The sequence below is a fragment of the Phyllopteryx taeniolatus genome, chromosome 10, assembly GCF_024500385.1.
Source record: "Phyllopteryx taeniolatus isolate TA_2022b chromosome 10, UOR_Ptae_1.2, whole genome shotgun sequence".
Taxonomy (NCBI): Eukaryota; Metazoa; Chordata; class Actinopteri; order Syngnathiformes; family Syngnathidae; genus Phyllopteryx; species Phyllopteryx taeniolatus.
The window spans coordinates 12,454,994-12,481,117 of record NC_084511.1 but is presented as its reverse complement, the minus strand read 5'-3'; the positions used below and the strand labels follow the sequence as shown (position 1 = coordinate 12,481,117).

The 26,124-nt window shown below is 42.0% G+C and overlaps 1 protein-coding gene across 5 annotated transcripts in view; it reads right to left on the bottom strand.

Moving 5' to 3' along the window:
- The window catches only part of LOC133484341 (CCR4-NOT transcription complex subunit 6), a 30,315-nt gene extending 4,789 nt beyond the window's left edge, over positions 1–25,526 (bottom strand). The window contains exons 1-11 of one of the 5 annotated variants that reach the window (XM_061786718.1): positions 25,508–25,526; positions 24,001–24,122; positions 15,683–15,869; positions 15,397–15,482; positions 15,212–15,316; positions 14,981–15,049; positions 10,077–10,234; positions 9,779–9,933; positions 8,497–8,651; positions 8,188–8,421; positions 5,345–5,547 (exon numbers count right to left, since the gene is read on the bottom strand). In XM_061786718.1, coding sequence (XP_061642702.1) covers positions 5,345–5,547; positions 8,188–8,421; positions 8,497–8,651; positions 9,779–9,933; positions 10,077–10,234; positions 14,981–15,049; positions 15,212–15,316; positions 15,397–15,482; positions 15,683–15,869; positions 24,001–24,112 — 1,464 coding nt within the window. In that variant the 5' untranslated portion in view covers positions 24,113–24,122; positions 25,508–25,526. The other 4 variants (XM_061786719.1, XM_061786721.1, XM_061786720.1 and 1 more) reach the window with 4 other exon arrangements.
- Positions 25,527–26,124: the final 598 nt, after the last annotated feature.

The following is a 26,124-nucleotide window of genomic DNA, read 5'->3' as shown; positions in this document are numbered from 1 at the left end:
GAAAATTATTTTTGTATAAAATAGCCTGCATCAAGCATTCACGGGCGGTAGTACCCAGAAAGCAGGGAGGGTGGGCAACTGTTCAATATGGACACGCCATTTGTTTGTTTTTACAATCTAGTGTGTATTTCATCTCACAAATTCATACTCAGTTTTTCACGGAGTTAGAATATATGCCAGACAGTCTTGTTATATTGCCTTTTTATGTACATTTATCCAGTGTTTGCGTACCAGTATTCATTATTAGAGATATAAGTGCCTTAAGTTATATGCTAATTTTCGTTAGATTGTCGATGGTGTTTTTTATTCACTATGTGTTAGCTTTGAGCTGGCGATTTGGGGGACGCGGGGGGGAACTGAGAAACTAAGTCCGATGTATTTGAACATTAAATATGGGTAATTCTTTTGTTATGCGAGTTAGTGTTACAGTGAACTTAAACTGGACTGTCTTAACGACTTGTGCAACCAAACATTGTGTTTTGTTTCTAAAGACATTAAATGTTTGAAGTGCTGAAAACATGCAAAGACTGAAAACAATAGAATACAGAAAAAAAATGTGAATATCGAGGGAAAGTCCATTGATTTCAATACGTTGTTTCAAAAACTGAAACTTGTTATATTAGTTCACCAGACACAAAGTGAAATATTTCAAGCCTTTATTTGTTTCAATTTTGATGATTATGGCAGAAAGACAAAACAAACAAATCCAGTATTTCACAAATTCATAATTATTTCATGTTACCAACAAAAAGGATATTAAACAGAAATGTTGGTCTTCTGAAAAGTGTATCTAAGTAATATGGCCTCAGTACTTTGTTGGGCCTCCTTTTGCATTACAGCATCAAGGCGGCGTAGCATGGAGGTGATCAGCCTTTGACACAGTGCAGGTGTTATTGTAGCCCAAGTTGCTTTGATATTGGCCTTCAGATCGTCTGCATTTTGGCGTTTCTGTTCCCTCATCTTCCGCCTGACAATACAATAGATTTTCCAATGGGGTTCAAGTCAGGCCTTAGCCCCCAGCACAGATGCTTGTTTTTGGTTCAGGAGTGCCTTGACATGGAATTCTACAGCTGTAGCCCATGTCATGCAGATGCCTGTTTTTGGTGGTTCTTGATGCACTGACACCAGCCTCAGTCCACTCTTTATGTAGCCCCCCTGGATCTCTGAATTGCCATTGCTTGACAATCCTCTCAAGGCTTCGGTCATCCCTGTACTTGCACACCTTTTCCGGCCACATTTCCCCCTTCCTCTTAACACTCTGTTAATGTACTTTGATACAGTGAGTGCTATGTGAGCATCCAGCTTTTGCAATTTATTTTTGAGACTTTTTTTCTCCTTTATGGAGGGTGTTAATAATGGTTTTCTGCACAACCGTCAAATCAGCAGTCTCCCCTATGATTCTGAAGCCGACAAAGCCCATTTAAAGGCTGAGGAAAACCTCTGCAGGTGTTTTGCGTTAATTTGCTGACAAGATTGAGACAAAGGGAGCCTACAATGTTAAACTTTGTCATGATATTCTTATTTTGTGAAATGCTGGATTTTTTTGTCTTTCTGACATAATCATCACAATTGAAACAAAGGCTTGAAATATTTCACTTTGTGTGTAGTAAACGAATATACAAGTTTCACTTTTTGAAAACTATTATTGAAATGAATAGGACTTTCCCTCAATATTAACATTTTTTGGCACATACCTGTACCGAATTGTTGAGATATGGCTTAAAAATCTTTCACCTAAATTTTCCTATTTTTGTGGGTGGGGGTAAGAAACTACCACCATGGGGCTGGGGCGTATACCCTACTTTAAACCAAGCGCCTTATTCCATGCAGTGGCCATTTGGCAAAATTGCACTTGTTCATAAATAACTTTCCACAGTTCTAGAAGTATAGCAAGCAATTGGCAATGAAACTATGCCCATAACTCGAAAAAGATTGCTGCTTATGGTGCACCCTCCGACGGCTATAGAAGTGCATTGTCCCACTGAATGTCAAAGGCAGCGGCTACAGAAGCACGTTGTGCCGTTGAATTTCAAAGGACGGAAAATTGTCCCGACGGCGTGGCTTATGCCATATTGCCCACTCAGAGGCTGCTTCTCTGCTGCCGGTGAAAGGGTGCGTTATCTCCGTCGCTGGAAAAGAGTTGAGCGATAAGGAAGTACGTGTATTTGATTGACAGCTGAAAGGTCTGGGGAGGCAGGTTTTTTTTAGAGCTCTCAGCGACAGACCCACAGTGTCTCAATTGACCATTTTGAAGCCTGATTTCACATACTTTCTATCCATTCATTGTCCAGCTTGTTAACAAGACTTTTTTTCTGTCATGTGTCAAATTTACAAGACATCTTTTTGGTCGGTTTGGTAGGAGTTTAAGCAAGCAACATTAACTCTTACTCCTTGCTACTACATTAGCACTTTAGCAACCTGTTGATGTGATCACGTAGGCTCTGCATGCCTGGAGCGGAGCATGGAATGGACCAGAGCCAGTCCGATCTAATTTGATACTCTTTTTCTTTGTCGACATCGGACCGATTTTCAATTTCAAAGATCGTATCGCGACACCCCTAATAATAATTCAGTGGCTTAATTAATTAACGATCAGTAAATAAATAAACAATAATAATAGTAAAAATAATTTTAAAAATCAGTACGTATACTGATTGTTTTGATGCACCATCTGGAGTTTAAGCAAGGTGATGTAATTTCCCGAGCCCTGTTTGGTTTATTTTCTAATGAATTAACTCGTGCGACAAAGGAAGCTAATATAGGGATATGTTTGGATCATATTAATGTGGGTATATTATTGTATGCAGATGATATTTTAATGGCTGAATCTGAGTTTGATTAGGACACCCCGCGGAGGAAATTCATTTCGGCCGCTTGTTCTTGTTCTTTTGGTCATGACCCACAGGTCGTGACCATAGGTGAGGGTAGGAACGTAGATCGACCGGTAAATAGAGAGCTTCGACTTTCGGCTTAGCTCCTTCTTCACTACAACGGACCGATACAAAGTCTGGATCACTCCAGACGCTGCACCAATCCGTCTGTCGATCTCCCGTTCCATTCTTCCCTCACTTGTGAACAAGACCCCAAGATACCGTATTTCACGACCATAAGGCGCACATAAAAGTAAATTTTCTCCAAAAAGGACGGGGCACCTTATAATGCGGCGCGCCTTATGTGTGCACAGAGTTCCTAAATCTATAAATGTTGTTGTGTGATGAGCGCTCCGCTTGACTGACTGGGAGCATTTCCTGCTGACACACTGCTTATACAGAGGAAAAGCGGACGTGGCTGAGGACAGCATGCGGACGTAAAGGGGGAAGGGTTGCGCGTGAAGGAGGTACGCCCCCAGTAGGTATATAGGTATTGTGCAAAACAACATCAGTGTGGCTAAGGACCCTTGAAAATGGCACCTACGAAGAGACACGCTTACGAAGCACAGTTTAAACTGCAAGCTGTCAGTTATGCGGAGGATCATGGAAATCGAGCAGCCACGAGAGAATTCAAGATCAACGAATCCATGGTTCGCAAGGGGAGGAAGCAGGAAAACGAGCTTCGCCAAGTCAAGAAGACGAAGCTGAGTTTCCGCGGAAACAAGGCGAGGCGGCCCGAGTTGGAAGACCAACTCGAGCAATGGATTAATGAGCAAAGAACAGCCGGGAGAAGCGTCTCTACAGTCACCATTCGACTAAGGACAATAACGCTCGCAGAAGAAATGAAAATCGAACATTTTCAAGGAGGTCCGTCTTGGTGCTTTCGTTTTGTGAAACGGCGCCATCTAGCCATCCGGGCAAGGACTACCGTGGCGCAGCAACTTCCGGCGGATTACAAGGAAAAGCTGGCCATCTTCCACTCCTACTGCAGTAAAAAGATTGCCGACATGGACGAGGTGCCGCTCACTTTCGACATCCCGGTGAACCACACTGTAGAGAAGAAGGGGACCATCACGGTAGCGATACGCACAACGGGGCACGAGAAGTCGGCTTTTACTGTTGTGCTTGGTTGCCTTGGTAATGGACAGAAACTGCAACCTATGGTGATTTTTAAGAGGAAGATGCTGCCTAAAGAAAGGTTTCTGTTAAGGCGAATCAAAAGGGCTGGATGGATGAGGAGAAAATGAGAGTGTGGCTGAGTGAGGTGTACGTAAAGAGACCGGATGTTTTTTTTTCCACGCGTCCATAAAAGTTATGAACAGAATCGGTGACAAAGGGCAGCTTTTGCGGAGTCCAACCCTCACCGGAAACGAGTCCGACTTGCGGACCAAACTGACACTGGTCGTACAGGGACGAACACCCCGTATCAGGGGGTTTGGTACCCCATATTCCCAAAGCACTCATACAGGACTCCCGAGGGACATGGTTGAATGCCTTCTCCAAGTCCACAAAACACATGTAGACTGGTTGGGCGAACTCCCATGCACCCTCGAGGACCCTGCGGATGGTGTAGAGCTGGTCCACTGTGCATGAAAAAGCGAAGATTGTGACCAGAATGTAGGTTCAAATGAATGGAGCCAGGAGCTTCCTTTCAAATATCCACACTTTCCCTTTAATTCTCGCCAGCATCCTCTCTCTTTAACAACCTGCTTCTTCATTAGCTCTTAATCTATCTTTTTATGATCAAGTACAATATATTGTGTATACAGCATCAAACACCTATACAGGCTTGCTGTTCAGGGCATCCATGTGAACAATAGCGCAATGTGCGGGGGTGTGCAGGCAACTCTTATTTTTATGCGATGGTTTGGTCCAATTGGGTTCGACCATGTTGCACAGTGTTCGACAGGCTTTAGGGTTAATAGCATTTATATTAACACCGCCACACTTAAGTCGCATACTTCTTTTATCACCTGGAAGCAGTGGAGCGTGTTCTACCGAGATACAGCAGCTAATCATAGTACAGTGGCACGTGGCCTGGAGCCAGTCATATTGGAGCGGGGCGTGTCCTTCCAGGAAAATGCGCTGGATTCCTAATGTTGGACGTTCCCTTTCCGGGTTGTCTCAATTGTAATTTGTTTCATCTTTTGTAAAAGTGTTTCTGCTTTTGTTAATGTTTACTTAAATGTAAAGGCTTCTTTATACTTGCGCGGGCTGCGACCGCGCTAACGTCACTGCGGCTATCCCGCGCGCAGTTTGCCTTTACACTCGAGCGCAACCCACGCGTGCAGTTTTGAAGAAGTGTTTCGGTTTTTGTTAATTTCTTTTCTAAAATGTAAGAGTGTTTCGGCTTTTGTTAATTTGTTTTCTGAAACGTAAGTGTTTCACAATTTGTTATATTGTTTTGCACTTCCAGGCCACCGTAAATAAAGGATGGGGACCACTGACTTAGACACTGCAGTCAATCAAGTTACCTTGAAGTCAAATGTGTAGTTGGTGTAAGGCATCAGGCCGTTCTCGTAAGCGCTTTTCAGCTTGAAGCCGTGGGTGATCCTGCCGTTGGACGTGCTGTTCTTGCCGTTGCAGTTGAATTTGGTCAGACTGTCACTGTAGCGAAGCTCCTTGAAGTCCTTGTGGGTGCAGTCAACTCCACCCGTACTTAAGTACTCCACCACGCCTGCGTTGGGAGGCAGAAATTCTCTTAAGAACCCAGCAAAGTCAAAAGGTGTCAACATCCTTGTGAAGAGTGACGTGGGTATGATTAAGTTACATCTGATCTGATTTAACATTGGAATTATATGAGGGGTTTTGAAAGGCCCCTGGTCAAACGTCCCGTTAGATAAGTTTTGTTAATTCTGAGTGCTATTTTTAATTAAAATATATCTTCATGTGAAAACTGTCAGTAGCAAACAAGTTCTTTTTTCATTCTTTTGTTTTATATTGTGCACTGTTGCAATGTAAATATTTTTAATAATTAATACCATATTTGGAAGAGGTGACGCAACAGCCTAGAAGGAAGTCTGAAGGCTTACCCCATTGAGTGGACCACAACTCAGCAATATGTATTTGTCATTGTTGGAAAAGAAAGCCCTATCTTTGCTTATTTTAAGGAGGAGGAGGTGACGCAGCAGCAAAAAGAAAGGGAATGGGAATATCCCACACTAATTTCACGGCAGCATTTCAGAGTTTAAATTTGTTCGCGAGCTTTTCAGTTTCAGAGAGAGCGCTTCAAGGTGTATTTCAAGCAAGAGCAGGGAACTTTGAAAGGGAGTTTGAAAGCCTCCCATCACAGACGTCTCGATGTTATTTTTGCATTGGCCCAAAGCTCGGGATAATGAGACACCGAAATTATTTTGCATTCCTCCATTTCACCCTTGCCGTTTACAGTACAAGTCTACCAAATTAGCACGCAGAAATCACTCCGCCATTCCCGCTCCCATTGGAGGACCTTTTTGGAGTCACTGTGTCAACACTTCAGAACAGAAAATGTTTCCATCCGATGACCCGACGCTGAGCCTCAGACACCCTTCTACATTGACGCAATGATCGGCGTCATATCAAAACGCGCTGACATACCCTCAGCACAAACACAATGAATGGGAAAGTCGAGGGCATCAGACGCTTTGCCAAGTGCCTTAATGCTTCGTATGAACAATTGTTATGACGCCTGTCTTGACTTGTTCTACTGCACGCAGGCCTGACCACAGTCACTGTTCATACAGCGTATTTAATGCCACTTTGGAGAAATAATTGCATGAGGGGATCACATGTTTATTGTCCAGTATTTTGACGTTCAGCAGCCGTTTTTTTCAGCTGACTGAACAGATTAGTTGTGTTACCTTGCTGGGCAAACAACTGTGCTGCACTCTAACAAATGGCTTCTGTTTTTTCTTGTTGATCTTTCGGCAGCTTAATGAAGCCTTAACCAGGCCCGCCATGCTTTTCCCTCACGGATTTTTAATATACCACATACATTCGCACATCCTTTGGGAGCTGGTTGGCTTGGGTGGGGGTGACGGTTATGGGTCATTATTGCCCTGTGACCGTCTCGCCTCACCCCCACCAGTTTCCCCAATTTTAATGCACGACACCCCACCACACACGATCACAGTACAGAGATAATGGTTGCCAGTCGGGGACCTGGTAACCATAGTAATAGGGTGGGTGGTGGGTTTTCACACTTCTCTTGGCTTGACTCCTGCCCCCCTCCCCCCTTCGGTAGTCCGGCCGCGGAGAGATGGGGGTCCGCTCCCCTCACCCCGCTTTGGGCCCCACCTTCCTGTCCCGTCTCCCGTGCCCCTCCCTTTGGGACTGGTCGGGGCGCTTCGGTTGGACTGGGACCTCCCAGGGTCCTGGGGGGGGTGTCGGTGGCGTCCCCCTGGTTGGGTCCCCTGCTGGACAGGCTTATTGGTGGGTGCGGGTGGAGGGAGCCAGGCTCACCCTTCTTCAATGTGCCAGCTCAGCAACTCCGTACACCAGTAGACTAACATGCATGTGTGATATGGTGTTCATTTACTAATAAGTTCGATAGACACTAATAACAACACAGGTTATACTAACATAACACAGGTTCTTACAGGTGTTTACACACCAAAAAAAGAATCCCACCGCACCACTCGTCAGTAGCACAACCTTGCTCATTTCCCACATCCCGTCCTGCCCTTTTCGGTCCTCTCTCATCTTCTTCTCTTGGATAGTTTTTGCATGCCCCCCCCAATCATCCACAAATAAGAACACGATTTGACTGTTGTAATGTTAGTTGTGCTCAAATGTCTAGACAGTCTCACTATTGTTCTCCTGTGGTTCGCACCCCTATTCCTTTTGTCCACTCTGTCCGTCCCCTAAAGACCTTTTCTGTGCGGCTGAATTTTTAATAAATAATAATTAAAAATTAAAATAAGCAAAGGGAGTATTTCAAACTCCCCTGTTGCACAGAAAAACTGTTCCAGCACAAAGGCATACAGATCCACCATTCTGCAAGGTCATGCAGCTGAACAGGACCCCTTAAGCATGCTTTCGCCCCCTGGTGGCTGGCTGCCTAGATTGAGAAAGAGCTTCATCTGAAGCAGTGCCCCCATTTTAAATGTAAAAATCGACAACGATCAGGGTAATTTAATTGTGGCAGCCAAAATCGCGATCAAGATTAAAATTTTATTAATTGTGCAGCCCCAGTGGGTAACAATATTAATTTAGACAACTATGTCACAACAAAGCTGACCGCGTCACATCATTTTACCGTCCCTGATTTAGTTTAGATTTGCACACTGAGTCGCCCAAACCATTCATAGCACAAAAGGTGGACCTCTGTTCTACATACCAGAGTCAGGCAAAGAGTTGAGGTCAGCGCAGAGCACCAGTGGAATGCCATTGGTTTCACCAGAGACAGAGGACAACTTGAGGCTGCGCGTCGCCTTGTCCACAATGTTCTTCACTTCTGACAGGAACATCATGGTCTGAACCAGCTTAACATCAGAGTATTCCGGGTCCCAGTGCATGTGGGCGTTGGCTACCAGCAGCAGTTGCTTCTCCATGCCGTGCAGTGACTTTCCAGCTGAAAAGACAGCGAGCAGAAGTGACATACAAGTTCCAAAAACTACAGAAGTATATGGTGGTAGGATCTACTCACATGAGACTTCCATCATCTCTTTGCGGACTTCGAGCAGTACGGCAACCCCGATGTTGTCCTTCGTCATCACGCGGTTCAACATGGCCTCTGAGCCCTCTGAGTTTGCCATTGCCAGCTGGTTAAACTCCACTGTGTGTTTCTGCACTGCACTAAACCTGTAGATGAACAGATGTGTGGGACAGGGTAGGGATTAATCCAGAGTGTGTGTCATGCATCTCATTAATTTACAAGCATGCTAACACATAAAAGAAGGCTTGTGACATTCAATTAAAGTGAAAACATTCTGAAAACACCAAAGCATTAATGCAGACATACTGATGTCTAAACCTGTACGGTGGAATACGCCTTGTCTTTTTTTATTAGCTTGTATTTTTAATTGTTGCTATTATAAGCCACGTGGCGCAACGAGTACACTCTGCAACCGGAGGGTCGCCAGTTTGTATCCCCGCATGCATGTCATCGTTGTGTCCCTGGGCAAGACACTTAACCTGCATTGCCTACGAATGAATGTGGTTGGATGATAGGCACAGAATGGTAGCCACGCTTCCGCCTGTCTGTTGCTACACAAGTATCTTACCACCACCAGTGCATGGCTGAATAATGCGTGAAATTGTAACGCGTCTTTTGAGTGCCTAGAAAAGCGCCATATAAGAGTAATGCATTATTGTTATTAATGGTAACTTGACCTAAAAGTTCAATGCATTCCGTGACAAAGCTCATAACACAATTGTATATCAAAATAAATTTCCCCCCATAAAAATGAAGTACCATTAATGCATTCAAGCAGCCCAAAAAACAATTGTTTTGTAACACATTCTTGACAAAAATGGTTGTGTTTAACAAAAACAAAATGTAAAGAAATAAATTGGTTCCATATGTGTTACTACTGTATGTAATGTAGTATTTGTGACGGGTGCCTTTAAGTGATGTGCCCTAGTGAGTGACATCAAGAGGTGGAGTCAGGCTGGCCGGTCAGGGTTCAATGAGAGCGTCTGGGCGTGAGACAGCAGCTCTTGGCGGGTGTCCTCATTTTGTATTTGTGAATTTGACTGTATGTCCCAACAAACAGCTGAAAGTGCACTGGCGACTGTGGCTCTCATTGCTTACTCTTGAGTCGGGAAATTCCTATGTCTCGTTACCCGTAAGTACAGTTACTACTGTATTATCAATAGGTGAAGTTTGGAAAAAATAACCGTATTAAGACATGTACACCGCTTAACTGAAATACTTGTTTAAAAAAAATAAAAAATAAATACAAAAATAAAAACTATTGACAACATACTTTTCTGTCTTGTAGAAAATTGCACACCCATCCACATGTTTGCGGTCCGACTCTGACATGGTCCTAGCTCGTGACTTTGGACTGAAGAACCCATCATAACCCTGCTCCTTCAGCTCAGGCAAGAAATAATTGTAGTATTGCTCTGTCTCCACTTCCTATGTTTCACAAGGAGCCATGGGTCAGGGTGGACAACAGGAAGAGCAGGAGGTGAGACAAATACATTGTCAAACAAACAAACAAAAACAAAAAACGATTACAGGAAGCAGAATGACAGGAGGGACAATAATGCATGACTCACCTGCAAACTGATGATGTCCGCATTGCAGCCCATAATCTCTTGCATGATGGACTTCTTCCTGTATTCCCAGTTTAGAGCCCAAGAGGGGCAGTAGCCGTACAGCTGCCTTGTGGCGTACTTATCACACAACACGTTGTAGCACATGACAGAGAATAGTGCTGCAAAGGGGAAAGCACAGAAAACATCTTAGTCCCTCTCCGTTTTAAAACCATAATTTCTCATGTGTAATAGAATAGACCCTTGAATAAAATGCACACCCCCAAAATTGACTCCAAAAATCAGAAAAACCCTTCTTCCTATGTATAATGCGCACCCATGACTTTCTATCCATTGATATAATTGTAAGTAATAAATGTTAGTGGTGATCCTCTCCTAATTAGTTTTTCTAATTAAGTCTGATCAGTATTATGTTTAATACTAAGGTTTGCTTGTTCTTTGGTAATGTACATATTACTGTGGGCCGCCATGGTTTTTCATATTAACACTGCGGCTTTACGAAGGTATTTTCGACCGCCCGTGACCATTGGGACGTCAGCCGGCTTGCACAACGTACTGAAAGCTAGAAAGGTCATGTGCCCAGCTAACACGTTCACACTTCACAACAGTATTTTACAACGGCGCTAGGCATGCTGGGAAATCTTCTGATAGCGAGGCACCATGTTTTTACGACGACGACGACATTAATGACGTACCTAGCACCGTTGTATAGTTGTTAAAATCCTGTTTTAAATCAGTTAGTCCCCTAATCTCATAAATAGTTGTAATAGCTTGATTGTTAATTGATCTTTATGTGTGTTTGTTCGCCCTCTGCAGCTTTTGTTGTGTCTTAACTATTTTTTATTATTTTGCACCAGGAGTGGGCACAACCTCTCTCATTGTGCAAGATGGCTAACGTGCAATGGTCACGTTAGGGGAGATGGAAAATACCTCCGTAAAGCTTCAGTGGTAAAACTAAACAGTAGGATGCGCCACGGTAATAAATACTTAACTAAAAAACTAGTAAACCTTAGTATTAATACTGCAGTGGCAAAACTATACACTTGGGTGCATCACAGCCTCGATACTTGCACAATTAAGGAGTATATGAATTATAAAATTTTAAATCTGAACCTAAATATGATGTAAACTTATAAATCACAAGATTTGGCTTCTCTAAAACATCTACTCATATACCTCATTTCACGGCGAAGGAATCTTTACATATGTATCATGCGCACTATTGACTTTTGAAAATCTTTTTGGGGAAAAAAATGCACATTATACACAGGAAATTATAGTAAGTAGGAACCATGTTAATTTACCACATTCACCACCATTTCAGGAAAAATGAAAGCACTAGTGAGAATGAGTCAGTGCTGCAACTTTGTTTGAGAATGCTATCATTCAGATGAACGACCAGCCTGTTGAGTAAAATACAATTTTCGTAGTCCAAGGTTTGATCTCTTTGCTTGGTCCATTGTAAATCGACCTTCAACTTTTTCCACACAGGGCCATGTAAGTTTGCATTTTTTCCCCTCCTTTAATAATAAACATTTAAAATGTGCATTTTGCGTTTACTTGTGTTGTCTTTGACTAATATTTAAATTAGTTTGATGATGGGAACCATTTAAGTGTGACAAATGTAAAGAAAATAATAATTAAAAAAATTTTTAAAAATTCAAAACAAAAAAAATCAAAGGGGCCAAACACTTTTTGACACCACTGTATATAAGCTATTGTGTGCAACTATGACTCTGACACAGTTAATTCTACTTGATGCTACAGATGCCTAAATTTGAAAGACGCTCCACAAAGCTAATCTTTAGTAACCTTGACAACTAGTGACACACCGAAATGAAAACTCGACCGAAACCCAAAACTGAGGAACCCAAGGCCGAAAACTGAAAGAAATTACCTATCAAATTTATAAGCGATTTTCATACATAAAAATGCAACACAAAGCACTTTAATTAAAATATAAAAATAAATCAAAGCCAATTTTCTATTAAAAAACTGTGAGAGTTATTAGTAAAATTGCTTTTATGGCGATGACTGCCGAGCTGCTAATTCACTTTCAGAACAATTTGTCTGAATTTTCCTATTTTTTAAAATTATGTCAAGAACATTAATGCGGGACAGTTATTGCACTATTATTTCTTTTGATTTATTTGGATCTCCATTGGCGGCACGGTGAAAGACTGGTTAGCACATCTGCCTCATAACTCCTGTGTGGAGTTTGCATGTTGTCCCCGTGCTTGCGTGAGTCATCTCCGGGTACTCCGGTTCCTCCCACATCCTAAAAACATGCGCAGCAGGTTGATTGAAGACTCAAAATTGCCCGTAGGTGCGAATGGTTGTTTATTTATATGTGCCCTGGGACTGGCTGGCGACCAGTTCAGGGTGTACCCCGCCTCTCGCCCAGAGTCAACTGGGATAGGCTCTACCACCCCCGAGACCCTAGTGAGGATAAGCGCTACGGAAAATGGATGGCTGGATCTCCAGTAGCTTGGGCTAACGCCATCGCTATTTTTCCTGGAGTCCACATCCACCATTGCCATCTTTAAACTGGAAAACACCATGACAAAAGAACAGACAAAGTCAAGAGTCATAAACACCTCACAACACTATGTAATTGGATTTTAAAAATGCATAATGTTCTATTTCACAACATATTACTCTATAATTGTTAATAAATTATGGCTTCAATATTTGTTATTTTAATGCATTGTATCAACCTTGTATTTCCTGTATCCACGAGTGCTGCTGAAATTATGCAAATTTACCCATTGTGGGACTAATAACGGTTATATTCATTCATTCATTCATTCATCTTCCGTTCCACTTATCCTCACTAGGGTCGCGGGCGTGCTGGAGCCTATCCCAGTTGACACCCTGAACTGGTCGCCAGCCAATCGCAGGGCACATATAAACAAACAACCATTCGCACACACATTCACACCTAAGGGCAATTTAGAGTCCTCAATCAACCTACCATGCATGTTTTTGGGATGTAGGAGGAAACCGGAGTGCCCAGAGAAAACCCACGCAGGCACGGGAGAACATGCAAACTCACACAGGCGGGGCCGGGATTTGACCCCGGACCTTAGAACTGTGAGGCAGATGTGCCGTCTAAGGTTATATTATAAAGATGTATTGTATTAATGTACTTTTAAATGATAGTTTAATTTTCTCAAGTGGCATAGCAGAGGTGACTTATTAATTTGTTTCTGGTCCCTCTATAGCTGTCTAGCATTGAATATACACTGTAAAAGTACTTTCCTCTATAAACACTTACTAATTTGCCTGCTATTTTGCTCTTCAAAAATGGCTCATCTCCACTATAACGTGGTTCCAGCCAGACCGATGTGAAGTGTTTTTGACGTCATGTGATAGCTTAGCGATTAGCATGGTGTTCCTGACCTCTCGCGTCTTATCCTGCGCCCGTCGTTCATTAGTACGATAGTAGTAGTACTTGTCTAAAAGTGTAGTTTATTCGCTGTCATGGAGGCAACGATTATGACTTATGCTGCGCTGACAACCGATGTGAGGTGCACGTTTGCCTCTGAAGCTCAGCATCATATTTAGCCGTGTAACCTATAGCTCGTAGGTAGCTGGGGCGCTGCCTTAAAATAGCATGCAGCAAGCTTTCCACCCACGAACAAACAGATGGCATCGAGGTTGGGCGACAATAGGCACGCTCCGTTTGGGCTAGTAGCCGCTAGCATGATGATGGAAAAGCCACACGGTTTGCATAATTCATCGTGACATGCGAATTTGAATTATTACAGTAAAAAAAGATGTTCATCTTTGTTAGTAATGTGTTTTATGTTACCAGTAGTTTGTTTAATGCATGCGTTAATTAAAATGTATGCTTATTTCACATGTCATTATCAAACTGTTAGTGTAGGCTGAGTGAAATAAAGTGACCTCCCAGTAAATTCATCTGGATATTCAGCAATGCTCTATAGGGCATTGCTTGTTAATAGAAAATTATTCTTCACTCTGAAGTGTACACACTTTGGCACGCTGGCCATCAGTGTGTTCAACATGACATGTTATGTATTTGACATGTTATTTCGGTAGTTTTAGTTCAGTAAAAAATAAGTCATCTGAAAACTTTTGGGCTATTAAAATGTTTGGGCCGAAAATTCGGTGCATCACTATTGAGAACAAGATCTTGGGAATTCGGTATTATACATGGTTAAAAACTCTTGCATTAACCAAAGCATCATGCAAAAGATGTGAATAAAGATGTTATCTTGAATAGATTGCACAGTATATAGATTGTAAAAACATTAGTTATGATGTGACAGAGGAGGTTAGATTGGAATACCTACCAGAAAAGGTTGGTTTGGCAAAATATGTCCCCTTCAAAAGAGGGTTTCATAAAGCAGTAGAGGAAGAGACGAACAAACACATTTTGCCTAGATTAGACTACAGGATTTCAGCCCCGATATTGGCCAGATTAGCCATCGCGGGCAATTTCCCAGATCGGGCTCGACATTTTGACGTTAACAACAAAACTTCTTGTAGTGTGACATAATTCACGATCAAGGTTTTTTCCCTACGATAAGCCCTACGATGCCAAAAAGAAAAGTCTAGCATGTTTGATTTTTTGGGGATATCTTCCATGTAGTGTGACATATCAAAAGACAACACTCCCACAGCGCACCTTGACGTCGAGCAACGTCAACGTCACGTCACTTGCCCTAAATAATTTAAATGCCGCAAAGTGAACACTATTCGTGCAAATAGCAGTGTGGGCAAATAGAATAGGTCATGTCCTTTAATCAATTGTTTTCTCGTGAATTTATTCTGGAGCATTTTAGAGGTGTTTCAAGTGCTCATTCCATGTTTTTTAGAACATTTAACCAAGATGGCAGCCACTTGTCACGTTGCTAATAACATCACTAGTGTTGCCATACCTGATGCCCGTGCTCGGTCTGGTTCCTGGAGAGAAATCCACGATCGGGCTGGGGGCTGCTCTGTTGGAACTGGGGGGAGGGGGGGAAGTAAAATAATGTTACTCTTCCTGTATGATAACTGCTACATTTATGTACAATTTATCCTCACACTACAAATTGGCAATTCTGCAAGACAATTGCTGAAATATGAATGGGGTAGATGGGCTGGGGTATCCAGAAAAGGCCACTCACTGCGCTTGATAGCCCCAGCCAGATTGTCTAACAAGTAGTTGAGCAGTCTTCTCGTGCCATCGGGTTCCTGGTAGAGGCTCATAATTTCTTGTGCAAGTGGGTTTCCTGTAGTGGGAAAAGTAAACAAGAGAAAAATGACATTTCAAGGAAAGGGCAGCTGCGCCTGATTTTAATTAGCTCCTCACCTTTTAACCCCAGTGTTTGTAACTGAAACAGTTTTCCCAATTCAAACGGCAGAACCCGCAACTGGTTGTTATTTAAAAGCAGTTCCCTGTGGGAGGAGAAAGAGTAGCTGTAACGTTTTCTCCTTTTCAACAAGTATCAGATTATTTCACATGGAGGGTAAAAAGAGACTGGACTTTTAACAATTAAAAAAGAGCTAATTACTAAAAGGAGCATTGTGGCATATGTATTTCTACACAATCTGTTTAAAGGACGGACGGGACAATACAAAGACGGGAGATGACGCACCTGAGAGCCACCATGTTGCCGAGCTCTGCCGGCAGGCTCCTGATCTTGTTGGATGAAAGATCCAAGTACACCAAATTGTGAAGTTTGGCAATGTCTGGCGGGATGCGTGACAACGAGTTGTCACTGAGGTGCAGGGCAGTGAGGTGGGTGAGAGACCACAGGGCAGTGCTGAGACTTCTTACTCGACCTACAATAATATGGAAGGGAGGTTGTGTTCCCATTAGGTTTTCACAGTAGAAGAGTTAACTTTCGTGACACTTGTGCCACTTCACAGGGGCCGCTGCAGTGAAGTGTAGTCTGTGTACACGTACACTATATTGTTTAAAAAAAAAAAGGGGGGGGAATAATTTTTTAAAAACGGAACATCCACATTCAACAGTCGCCCAACCTCGCTGGTTTCCGTTGTTTGGGTACTACGGGGGAAATGCTTGGAGGCCGCTCTTATGCGCTGCTACAGTTACCGCAGCTAAATATGATGCACAGCTGCGGAGGCGAACGTTCGCTTCGCGTCATGTGGCAACGTAGAATAAGTCACTAATCTAATTGCCTCCAAGATACACTGCTGACAAGTGTCATCACGAAGGAGTAATTAACAGGAGAAAGATGTGGATGCCATGCTAACTGCTAAGGTATTGTGACATGAAGTCATGAACGTAATAAATTTTAATTGTCGTGGTAACACCAAGTCAGCGGCTCACGACGAAGCGAGCCACTGGCGGAAGGGCGTTGGCACTGTAGATACACACAGCAGGAACCCTTAAGGGAAAGTTAAGTGTTTATTACATTTGCTAGCCCGCGAGCTAAGAAGCTAAGGAGCTAAACAGCGTGCGAGGGCTCGCTCGACCGTGGCGATGTTTAAAATGTCAGAGCCTTGTTCGGAGTTGTGCGTGTTCCCAAAAATAATGGGAAACTTAACTGTGTACTAACCATAAACACAGCAGTACACGTCAATATTCAGCTAGTAGTTAACAACAGCAAACTTATTTTATTGACAGGTGAATGTCTTAACAGTCCTGCAGCTCGAGGGCGGGCCATAGTTTACATATATGGTAACTTTTGCATTCATTCAAATTTGGCAAATGCTTAAATACACCTCTGTGGTGCGTCACATTTACAAGCCATTTTTTGGGCCTCTTTAGTAGGTTAATGACTCTATACCTTTCTCCAGGTACTCCGGTTTCCTCTCACATCCTAAAAACATGCAGGGTAGGTTAATTGAAGACTCTAAATTGCCCATTGGTGTGAATGTGAGTGCGAATGGTTGTTTGTTTATGTGTGCCCTGCGATTGGCTGGTGACCAGTTCAGGGTGTGCCCCGCCTCTCGCCTGAAGATAGCTGAGATAGGCTCCAGCACGCCCGCTACCCTAGTGAGGATAAGCGGAATGGAAGATGAATGAATGTTCTTAAAAATGATGTACTTGAATTACTATACTCTAATATCAGTGGTTTAAAAAAAAAACATGGTAGTTTTGGGAAAATACATCGTCCTAAAAAAATTGCTATTGTTGCAGCCCTAAACAGAATATATTGAGAGCGAGCAAGAGCAATGCACAACACAAAAATATTGTGCAAACACCAAAAAAATAAACAAAATAAATATGTAGTTAGTACCCAAATCCAGTGGTCCCAAAACCACCGGGCCGTGAGGCATTTGTTACGGGGCAGCAGAGAAAGAATGACCAATTTATATAATTTCTGTTATATTGCAATTCACGTGTCAATGTGTTTTATTTTGAAAATTGACTGGATCTTCTCCGCTGCAACTGCTGTGCATCTCAATTGACACGTCGAGACTGTAAAGAACGATTCAGTTTCCGGTCTCAGCCGGCTCGAACGCTTGTTTCCGGTCCGAGCTGGCTGGCTAACGGCGGCAGAGCTCAAAGAACGAAATCATTTCATAAACTAATTTAGCTCATTACGTTAACTGAAAACTATTAACCTATTGCAGCTAACTGCGGGCAAGAGGCGAGGGTACACCCTGAACTGGTCACCAGCAAATTACAGGGCACAAAAAAAAACAAAAGAAACATTCACATTCACTTCACGTGCAATTGACAGTCTTCAATTAACCCACCATACCCATTTTTGGAATGCGGGAGGAAACCGCAGTACCCTGAGAAAACCCACAGGCATGGGGGAGAACATACAAACTCCACACAGGAAGGCCAGATTTGAACCCTGGACATGTGAGACAGATGTGCTATCCCAGTGGTGGGCAAACTACGCCCCGCGGGCCACATCCGGCCCATTGATCATTTCAATTCGGACCGCCAAGGATTGGTACAGAATCGGCCAAATCATACCAAAATCATGACTACATTCATTTGACCTTGTCCTGTAAAGCCAAGTGGTTCAGCAAGGTTATGCTGTAATGCCCAGTGGTTCCACCAGGTTGCCCTGTAATGCCCAGTGGTTCCACCAGGTAGCGCAGTAGGTATTGATACATTGACTTGACTTTAGCTGTTGTTTTTACTCTGCTACTGCTCTGAACCCTTCTTCAACCATGAGTGGGCCAAAGACAAGAAAAGTCGACAGTGAGTGCTGAGTGTTAAATATAGAATGGACTACGAAATATTTTTCCACTGAAGTCCGGTCAAAGGCTGTATGTCTAATTTGTTAAGAAATCATTGCGGTTTTAGAGGAATATAACATCAGCCGTCACTTTTTTAACAAGCATGCTGATTATGCTATCAGCCAATCAACGCAGGAACTGATGGCTACGGCTCAGCGGTTAAAATCAAGGTTGCAGGCTCAGAAAAACACCTTTATCTGACAAACTCCCATCCAAGATTCAGTCACACAAGACCCTGAAACAGCACCACAGGAGCTGCAGATGGAACGGATTGATCTCCAATGTGACACTGTCTTAAAAGAGAAGTTCGACTCTCAAACTGGATGAGTTTTATGCTTCATAAAGCGCTGACAAAATTTCCAAAAATCCAGAAGATGGCACAGAGGATGCTTGCTGGTGGTGTTTGGCACTACATGTTTGTGTGAACAAACTTTTAGTGTGATGAACACCAACAAAACACCCTACAGATCACAGTTGAGTGATGAACACCTCAGATGTGTTCTGAGAATTGCCACAGCAAAACTAACACCAGACTTGATAAACTGGCAAAAAGGTGATCAACAAAACAATACTGTTACCATTAAAAGTATATCGAAGTATTAACACTACAATGCCTTTTTTGTTTGTTCATTTTTGATATGTAAGCATCTGGTCCTTGCTTGGCCTGCCTGTCAAATTTTAAAAGTCAATGTGCCCCTTGAACCAAAAGGTTTGCCCACCCCTGCGCTAACCAGTCACGCAACTGGGGGGGCTCTGCACTATAGTGGCTCTGTGAAGCAAGAACCGTGATATAGCGGAGGATTACTGTATCTGTATTCCGTGCCAAGATCTTGAAAAAGTTCCAAAATAATTGCTACCAAATAATTTTATATTCAAATTACTTTTTTTCCCCCTTAATCCAACCCCCCCATGTATGCTAACATTAAGCGAACATTATACTGCTGTTACATTAATTTAAGTACAGAATTCATGATGTCAAAAAAACAATACATAACATTAAAACACAAGCCTGCCTTTTTTACACTTTGCTTTTGTCTGAACATGAATGTTCCCATTATGCCTTTTAAAATTATATAAAAGAAATGATCTGTTTCGTCAGCCACTGCCTGTTGCAGACAAACTTCACATTCACAGTAAAATATTTTGCCGATATAATGAGTCAGTCAATCTGTATTACATACAAAGCTGCGGTCTGCCAATTACACAAGACTACACCCATCATACGTAGTCCACTGCTACGAATGGAAAGGTTCATGTAGAGCTCGAAAAGTGTTGCATTTTACAATTTCTTCATATTCATTTATTTATGTATTTATTCAATTTTATTTTTGAAAATTCTAACCACCATAAATAGATTCCAGTCTTCAGGGTTGGCACCGGCTCATGAAACGTGGCCAATGTGGCTAAACAGTATAAAAATCTCCTGCCCAAACTTGTGTGTAGTTAGCCACAACATCACGTGTGTTTATGTGGCTAAACCTTTAGTCACATTTACCCAGTCCCAGGGAACCAAGCTAATAAGCTTACGATGTGGGCCCACTTAAAACTACCTTGTCATCAATCAGGAGTAGGGCTGAACGATTTGGGGAAATAAACAAATATTGCAATTGTAATTTTTCGGGAGGAAGTTTCTCTTCAGCATTAGTCACTAAACAAGAAATAAATGATTCTATAGTATGACCAAGAGAATAGTGGACACAGCCAACAAATTACTCTTTCCTGTAGGCGAGGCCTAAATGTTATGATGAATTGATGAGAAAAAAACCTTCCATCACAGTAGAATATTGACTTATTGATTTAACTTAATGTCTTGTAAAAATGTAATACTGTATAATGATGCTCTTGTCAGTGGTAGTAGCAGCGTCAGCTGAGTAAAGAGAAAGTGGAGTGACACGAGTGACGCTTTTCATCACCCAGATGTGCGTATAAAAGCAGTTCAAATGGTAAACTGTATTAAACGTTAATGTTCTCATGAAATAAAGTGTTGAGGTGATTCACTTATTTGATAATCCTCAAGAAGGATCTTGAGAACTTTATATAGATTTTTCTCAAATTAAAACTTTTTAGTGTAAGACAAGCAAAATCTTGACTCTTTGGTGGTAAATATTAGGTTAGTTTTAGCTGTTAGAGAATTTTAACAGATTTCAAAAGCAGGACAAAGTCGTCTAAATTACATAAGGGGGGCGTGACTATGGTTTGGGCCCCCAAATGACTAGCTAGCTACGCCCTGGTTCGAGCCAGTGTCGCCGCCGCTCGGCATGACAACCACAGTGGGATTAGCGAATCCTGTATTGATGAAGAAGGCAGCTAGCTAGCTGTGATAACTAATGTGAATTACAGGACACCTTGGCCATCGACACTTAAAACGTAGGACACTGTAATAAAAATGCATGCTTTAATTCGGCATCAAGCGGCATCGGGTCTCGTCTTCCTCAATGCGCCGCTCCCCTTCAGCTGGGAAAGCCCGTGAGCCTGACTGCTTCTACCCAGCAGCGGCTGGACAGCAGCTTCAAGCATTTTACAAAGCGAGGGGGAAATTAAACCATTAACACCGTTCACACACAGCAGAATGAGCGTATTCACTTTAAATTTTATTAGGAAAGGTTTTGAGTTTTGACGCAGGCAATTTTGATGCGCCAGCGTGGCGAACGTGGGCAATATTCAGTTCACCACATCCTGTTTCAATTAGCCATTGACGAGGTGGCAAACGGGCAGTGTGAACTCCAAGTCCTGTGGGAAACACTACATCCACCCATCCATTTTCCGTACCATTTCTCAAATATTTATAATAAGAAAAAGTCTCGTTTCAGCAGCAACAGGATAGGGAAATACAAAAATAAAATTGCTATTGTTCTCAACATTTTAAAAATGTGGAAATTTAGAAAAATTGTTCTGGAAGTGAATTTCTACAGGTTGGCAGCTGCAGTCATAGTCATAAATGCGATTTTATTAATAATTGGCATAATAATTCCTGTGTGTTTCGGCTTGGGGTTCCTTATTTTTGGTCAAGTGTTACGATTATGAGTGTGATGTTACTTATGGAGTTGTGTTTAAAGGCAGAAATTTTTAAAATTGTATTTCATCCATCTTTATTAGAAAAAAAAGTGTATCCAGTGTTTCGGCATTCAGGTCATTTGTTTTCTTGTTTTTTAAGCAATTTCTCCAGCTTTGGAGAATTCTCTCTCACACAAGCTGATGGGGCTTGTGTGCTTAAAAACTAGGGATGTCCCGATCCGATCACCTGTTTGAAAATCGGGGTCGATAACGTGATTTTCAGCTGATCAAGATTGGGTGAAAAAGATTGGTTTTACTCATTTCCTAACATTTTAAATGTCACAAAGTGAAAAAATAATCCAAAGGTACAAAGATCCTGCCAAAAGGAACTGTAATAGCTTTGGTTTATATTAACCAATGTAACTTTTCGGGGTATTTTTAGTCCCAGTATAACATAAGTAACTGAAAGTGACATGCAGATTCTGCGTGTTTGCGTATGCATGCGTGCGTGACACACAAACAAACACCATCTCTGGGATTTAACGAATATTCATACACAAACTCGGTAGTGACACATACAGACAGGAATATAACAATACTCACAGGCATATAATCTTCCTAATCTGTGAAAACGAGTTCATGTTTCATCATATTCTATTCTTTTTTTACTGCAAACGTCAAGCTACATGCACCACACTGCCCCAAACACGCCAAGACGCGCACAGCAGGTACAGCAGATTATTCTTCTTCCCTGACTGTCTGACATGAAATCAGACTGAAACTTTCCTGTTTTAAGTCAATTAGGATTACCTAAATTATTTGTATTTGCTAAATATATACATTTTTGTATTTCTATTTTTTAAATATTTTTTTGTTACCAATTTATTTTTGGGGCGTTCTTTTAAATATTAAAAGTTGAGTTTTGGTAGTTCCATGTATCAATCGAGACTTGGTATCAGCAGATACTTAAAATCAAAGACTTTGACTTGGTCGCAAAAAATGTGATAGGGACATCCCTACAAAAACTGCTAAGAGGTTCATATATATTTACATGTAATATTAAATCAATTTGCCCTGCAATTGGCTGGCGACCAGTTCAGAGTGTACCCCGCCTCTCGCCCAAAGATAGCTGGGATAGGCTCCAGCACGCCCGCGACCCTGGTGAGGAGAAGCGGTATGGAAAATGCATGGATTAAATCAGTAACATTTATCAACTATATCTAAACATTTTCTACACAAACCTTTCAAAACATGGCTTGTAAAGCAATTCAGTACCACCTGGTCCAACAGATGCTTCCTGAAAGCTTGATGTTAAAAAAATTAAATAGCCTAATTAATAAAGCGACCACGACGAAGTTTTAAAATGTCTGTACACCTTTGTTTATTCCAAGTGTATTTGTGAATTATTTTCCATGCCTCGACGGCTTTGTGCGAGGAGGTGCTTTTTTTTTGGATGGTTCAAACAAATGTGACATTTAACCTTTAGAAAAGAAAATTAATCATTTAAATTATACTTACTTTGAAATAGATTTTTATTTTGATGGCTCAAGTGGAAACTTAAGAGGACCAGAATGAAACAAGAAAATGAAAACAAATACCTTATTTGCCGATACTATTAGAGGGATATGAGACCAAAATGGTCCAACATGGTGTAAAACCGTTTTCCTTTTGGGGTCTGTATGACAGTGGCTTGAAGGGAAAAAATGTACTTCAAAAGATCCATGATTCTTTTGGCAGGGATGCATCTCAGAGACAGATGCACTTCATAAACAAAGAGTTTGGCACACGTCATGCAGTGACGGGTACATACAAGCAATACGGCGGCTACATCGGTCACGTGACTTTTTCAGAAGGGATGCGCGCACCAGCACGGAATTTTGGCCTATGAGGTTGGCACATGCGTCAACGCATTGGTGTTGCCGGACCAGTCACGAGCAACGAGAACTTTTCCGATCGTGTAAACATTATGCCAACGAAAAATATTGCAACACATGGCCTATTCTATGTCACAAAGAGTCGAGCTACGCTATGAAGACACACAACTATGACACAGCTCCTTTCAACTCGGCATCTCCGTGCTGTCCCAAGTTTTAACACAATGTTACTCAGGGTGGGCAAACACAACTGTTGTGCTCTCAGGGGGAGTTAAATAAAACAATGATGTGCAGTTGCTGGCTTCCCAAAAATGATCAGTTTGTTTTACATTCTTCAGTATTATATTTGTTAGCCTTCCACCAACAAAGCATAAAACCCTCTTAAATACAGGATATGAGTTCAGAATGTTTAGTACGGAAAAGCACAGCGACAACAAGCCTGCCCGGCTGCCATCTCGTTTGTTGTTCCTAATCAAGTGGCTGGCCTCACAGATAAAAAAAAAAAGTTGCTACTTGATATCACCACGAAAGGAGGAAAAAAAAAATCCTATGTTGTGTTGATGTAGTTTGCTTTGCTCAAACACATTAGTAACATGTCAACGATTATATCTTCTCTTGTAGTTTTGACCAAAGAATGAGTGGGCTCGAGTAAGCCAACACTAATAGCTATGCTAGCTACACATTAGACGATTGGTCCGTATTGTTTTAAAACAAATATGTTTTAATGATACGACTCAACCTGTTCAGCCAAATTTTCAGTGTGCCTTGAGTGAATTGTAAATAATACATTCATTTGGCATAGAGATCAACGGACCAGAAGAGGCGGGGTGGGACCAGTCATTAAAACCTGAAGTGTGTGGCATTACACCCATACCCACCACTAATTTCCAGCTCAGCCCAATATGACTTCTTCCCATTGGCTGCCTCCTCGCTGGGCATTATTGTGTACATCCGCCTGGGATCCGGCGGGTCATATTTTTCCTTGGGCATTCCTGTAACACTATATATATATAGAGTGAGAGAGAGAGAGAGAGCAAGAGAAAGAGAGAGAGAAAGCAAGAGAGATCGAGAGAGAAAGCAAGAGAGATCGAGAGAGAGAGAGAGAGAGAGAGAGAGAGAGAGAGAGAGATCAATGCCATTAGGAGTAGCTGGAAAGTGATAAAAGTTGTTTTATCTATTGGAAGACTCAATTACAACCAAAGTCAGTTTATACTAAAAGAAAAAAATTGTGTGCATAATGATCAAAATGGCTTACAGAAACTTTACTCAAAAACATGACCCACAACCCATTTGGGATACTAAGTTGGGGAAACCCTGCCCTGAAGGATAGCAGAGAGGAACGCTATTTAAAGTTGTGTGCAAATATTAAACAGAGACTCGAAAATCACATGTGCCTGGAAAATAAAATAGCGTAATGAAAATGTCATCTAACAAGCAATAGTGCATGAATGTTATATTTGATCTCACCAAGTACCACAGATCAAACTCATAGTAATAAATAACGCCAGCAATAGCATAGTTAGGAAAAGCACCTTATAACCTATGTAGTCCTAGCTAGTGTGTAGAGGATATTTTTCCTCATTGACGATAGCTGATTAGCCAAGCTTAACCTAAATAGGTATTTGTTGGCCACGAAACTATACATTTCACACAGCCAACGTTAACACGATCACGCTTCCTCGCAAACCGATGGGGAAACGGAGTCCCTAAGTGGGTTCGATAACGCCTTTATAATGTAAGCTTTGTCCCACGGAGCTTATCAAAGCCACGCAGTGTAATTTATAAAAAGATGCAACACAATTGTTTACATAACAGCCTTGCCACTGCCTAGCGAACAACACTAGGCCAAGAAACACCGCAGCAGCGAGCTACTACTAGCTAGCCAATGTAACAGAAGGCACCAAAATAATGTAATTCCTAATAAAGTCCACGGACTTATAAAAGCACCACAATACCACATCTACGATTCATTCCGAGCTATTTTAGCTATAGCGCGCGTTAGCTAGCTAGCTAGCTAGCTACAAGCTAACAGATCCAATTATTCGAAACTGACCGACTTGCCATTTTAATAAGTCTTGCTTTGGGGGGAAAAAAGACACTCATAGATTTTCTGGAATCCGACTCGACCTAAAAAGGCGACGGGACGAGTGGAAATGGAGTCGGCTGGAAGCAAAAGAGTCGCGTTTATACCTGCAAGAGCATACCAAATGGCGAGGACGACTGCGTGCTCTCTTTTGTTTTCTAGCCACTTCTCAGCCGTTTCCGCTGCTGCTGTATTATGGCGACCGTGGGGATTTTTTTCCCTCTGCTGATAACGGCGAGCGCTCCTATTGGTCCGCGTGTAACGGGGCCCAAACAGCTGTTGAATCAAAATAAAACCCTTACTGTGAGTGAACAGGAGAAAGGTGGCGACTGGTTCTTCTATCTTTAGTCATGCTTAGTATCTTTGATACACTGATATAATGTTGTATTACTGGATTAACAGGACCAGCACAGACGAATATGTGAAAGATGACTTTGATGAAACTAATAGATTTTAGAAAGCGGAGACTAGTATCTTGGGAAGCACGGTAGACTAGTGGTCGGCACAATTCTGAAATTCTGGGTTCTAATATCCGAGCTTCTTGTGTGGCGTTTACGTTCTTGTGTGGGTTTTCCGTCCTGCATACCAATCAGCCGTTCACTCGTGTTGTGGCAAAACTGTTGGTTAGGGCCACTCTTCCCATTGAATGAGGCAATCTTTGGGGGGAGAGATGTCAGGACATTGTTATATAGGCAGACGATAGGTGATGCCTAATGTTGACCAGACGCAGAGAACACACCCACCGAGGCATAAATAGAGGGACTGAACACCGAAAGTTTTGAACTGAAGAAGCATTTTGGATTCAAGGTGAAATATCTTCAACAAACAAAAACAGTCGATCTTGCCTTGATTCAACCTTTGCGGACTACCATGACCTTTAGACTGAGAATCTACACAGACATGTTAGCCCCCTTTCTAC